This window comes from Vanessa cardui, chromosome 23 (genome assembly GCF_905220365.1).
Source record: "Vanessa cardui chromosome 23, ilVanCard2.1, whole genome shotgun sequence".
In the NCBI taxonomy this organism is placed as follows: Eukaryota; Metazoa; Arthropoda; class Insecta; order Lepidoptera; family Nymphalidae; genus Vanessa; species Vanessa cardui.
The window spans coordinates 10,746,663-10,750,360 of NC_061145.1; the positions used below are offsets into that span (position 1 = coordinate 10,746,663).

The 3,698-nt window shown below is 39.0% G+C and overlaps 1 protein-coding gene across 1 annotated transcript; it reads left to right on the forward strand.

Annotated features, from left to right (window-relative positions):
* Window positions 1–574: 574 nt before the first annotated feature.
* LOC124539907 (protein Star) lies at window positions 575–3,491 on the forward strand. The gene is made up of 3 exons (XM_047117279.1): window positions 575–848; window positions 1,402–1,654; window positions 2,030–3,491. Exons 1-3 carry the CDS (start codon window positions 837–839, stop codon window positions 2,713–2,715), a joined length of 951 nt encoding a protein of 316 aa, XP_046973235.1. The 5' UTR covers window positions 575–836; the 3' UTR covers window positions 2,716–3,491.
* The last annotated feature ends 207 nt before the right edge of the window (window positions 3,492–3,698 follow it).

Below are 3,698 nucleotides of genomic sequence, written 5' to 3' on the forward strand. Positions count from 1 at the left end.
CCAGTTTGAAGGGTGAGTGAGCCAGGCGTACTACTCAAGTAGTATGCCTGTAGTTAGTTACACTGCCTGTAGAAGCAAGGGACATAGCATTTTAGTTCCCAAGGTTGGTTGCGCATTGACGATGTAAGAAAAAGTTAATATTTCTAACAGCGTCATTGTCTATGGGTGATGGTGACCACTTACTTTCAAGTGGCTCTTATGCTCGTCTGCTAACCTATTCCATGAACATAAAAAAAGAATAGTATAAAAAATGAACAGATTTTTTCTTTTTCTTATCCCTAATGTATGATGAGCCTCGTCTTAACGAATGTTTCGAAATTGTGGACACAGTACAAAAACAACCTTCAATAGATGGCGCGCGGCACGAATCGTATCAGATATTTTATTTTACAAAACAATTTAAAGAGATATGCGACGAATGTGAGGTATTAGCTAGTTCTAATAAATAAATAGAGGTTTGTTATTTATTTTCATGAATTAAGATTAGTAATATAATTTATAAGGTAGTAATATAATTTTTGTCCATTGTATCCCCTAAATGACATTTAGAGTTTTTAATTTTATATCTGTGCATTGTTGACTCACGCTCATAGAGAACATTGTATGATTGTATTGTAGCATAATTAATAATTTGTGATTATATTTTTATCACTTGTTCATCTGTTTTCATTGCTATACATCAATTGTTTTTATTTGCTTTCTGGCAATAATTATATGTATTAAGAAAATAATATGATTTTTTTCTAGTGTAATTATTTAGCCTATTCCAATCAAGTGCCTTACATTTTACATTGTTTACAAGTGTTTTACATTTCTTCATTAAAGTTGTGATTATTATGGCTGAAAAGGTATGTGTACTCTTTCAATAATAAAATAATAACATTTGGAATAAAACCTTTTTGTTACAGTCTATTTATGCTATAAAAAAACTAAAATCTGTATTCGACACCTGTCGCAATGTCGTGGGGTTTCATTTTGAAATGTAACTTATAAAATTTTTAGTGAATATTAAAATAAAAAAGGATGGTAATTTATTTAATAGCTATATTTATATACATAGTTTTTGAATGTTTTGATTGATTTTCATTTTATTTTACATAATATAATATATGGGTGAACGAAAAAAAGTTAACTTTATATACATTTGTTTGATTTTTTTAAAATATTGAAATATTATAAAATTGTTAAATTTAATTACTTATTACATCTTGGAGTTATTGTGGAAGTGGATAGGATGAAAGGGGTTGATAATAATCATTTACTATTTTCCTTTCTTGATTAATCAGCTGGTAATTTTTAAAGAATACATACGAATCGTAAAACAGGGATATCTTACTTAATATAAGTATCAAGTCTTCTATTGTGTATTTTCTTAAAATTTACAATTATTATTTCTTATAGAAAATTCAAGAAAATCCAATCCCGGACGGTTCTCATACAGATGTAACAGATAAACAAAAGGATGTTCCGAAACTGCCAATCATCAAAGTCACCCCGCCGCCGGCAATACCAGTGCAAGTGCCCCGTCTCACAATATCGTCATTCACCAAGACACCTCCAAATGAGCTGTACAGAAAGTTACTGCCGGCGCTACTGTTTATATTGACATTTGTGACTGTTATGACCATGCTGCTCATTTATATGGATACATTTGGTGAGATTTTATATTTGTATGTGCTTTATCTGACTGAGACTGTACTGTTTAGCAAAGATCCTTCTTGTGAAATTAGAAGTTTACTTCATCAAACTCCATGCACCAAGTTGGTGAATGCAGTGTGTATTCAAAAGTTTTACTACATGTATTTCTGATGATTAGAGTACTGCCTGTGATAGGTTTGAAATATGATGAAATGTTAAAACTTTATCTAGCTCGTAAAATGGTAGTCAAAATAATCATGCAAAATTGTTTGTAATAGATATTCTCTGGTGAAAAAATCTACAAGTAAATATTTAGAAATCTCAGACATTATCACTAGCGTGTGCTATGTAATGTAATTCTATAGTCGGAATCTTTTCTGTAATGTTTTAGCTCTCGGTGCCCAACAATTCCGTCAGAACATGACGCAGGACAAGGAGCTGGCGAGCATCTCGGCGGAGTCGCCGACGCTGGTGGCGTACGTGCGGCAGCTGCACCTGGCGCCGCGGCCGCCGCGCGTGCCGCCGCCGCCGCCCGCGCCCACCCCCCGCGTGGCCGTGCTCGACCGCGTGCTGGGCGAGCTGCACAACGGCACGCTGCTGGAGTTCCTGGTGCGCGGGCCGCGCGACGCCACGGCCGCCTACCTGCAGCGCGCGCGCGGCTGGCGCGGCGTGGCCGTGCGCGCCGCGCCGCGCGACTTCCTGGCGCTGCGCGGCGCGGTCGCGCTGCACGCGTGCCTGGCGGGCGGCGCGCACCCGCGCGTCGTGAGCTACGAGGAGCCGGAGGCGGGCGGCGGCGCGTTCCGCTCGCGCGTGCTGTGCCTGCCGCTGCTGACCGTGCTGCTGGCGGCCGACGCGGCGCGCGCGCACTACACGGCGCTGGCGGGCCCGGCCGCGCCCGCCGCGCTGGAGGCGCTGCCCTTCGCGGGCCTGCGCCTGCGCGTCATCGACTTCCGCTCGGCCGACCCGGCGGCGCGCGCGCGCACCACGCGCGTGCTGCTGGCGCGCAACTACAGCGTGGCGGCCGCCTTCGACGACGGCGTCATGTACGCGCTCAACGACGCCGCCGCCGACGACTAGCGCCGCCCCCACGCACACGGACCGCCGCCCGACCATTTCCGTGTGATCACTTGTTTGCATGGTTGTGGTCGACCTAAAACAGTTGAAAATGTCTAATCGATCTAACTCGGGTACTGACTCTGCAAAGCTAGAGTTTACTAAGTTTGCTGTTGGTGTGCGGTTTCTGAACTCAATTTGCTATCTCAATGCTATTAAACCACTAGCTCCGTAACAAAGTACTAAGAAAAACCATCTGAATGATGATTTCCAAAGTTATCATTACAAGGTCAACAATTAGTTCTTATTTTCAGTTATCAATATGAAATATAATTTTAGTAAACATACATATTTTTCGGTTTTATAAAAATTAAAAAAATAAATACGCAACTTTCAAATAACATAAAAATAGATCACTTTAATTACCAAAAAAGTATTTTAAAATTGTAACCGTATAAGATTTGCAGAATCTAAAGAACAATATGATCTGTTATAAATGTATTATTAATAGCTTTAAATGTTAAAAAATGGTTGTCAATGATCCCTAAAAATTTGTCAACTGGGATAATATAATTCGAAGAGGGGAGCGAGAAGAATTGAATGGATGTGAGAGGGAAAGAGTAAGAAAACTTGATTAAAATAATTATTTCTTAAGTTCAAATTATGAATACAAAGATAATTATCTTCCAGTTTAAAATGGCTTCACAACCATAGACAATATAATGCTAAAGTTATTTTTTATTAATAACAAAAATAAATCTCAATTTTAATTATTTCCAGTAAAAACCAGTTTATTGATATGTTAATATTTTCATTCATATAGGAGAATCATCGAATCAAAACTATTTTATGATTTACATAATTATTGTCAAAGATGTTATAGAACTGATGGCATAAAAATAATAAAGTATTCTATTAAATGTCCTAATGATACATAGATTTACAGTTATTTTGTAATTTCACTCTTCATAGCACAGCTAGGGTAGGGTGAGAGCCAGTTTTGATTG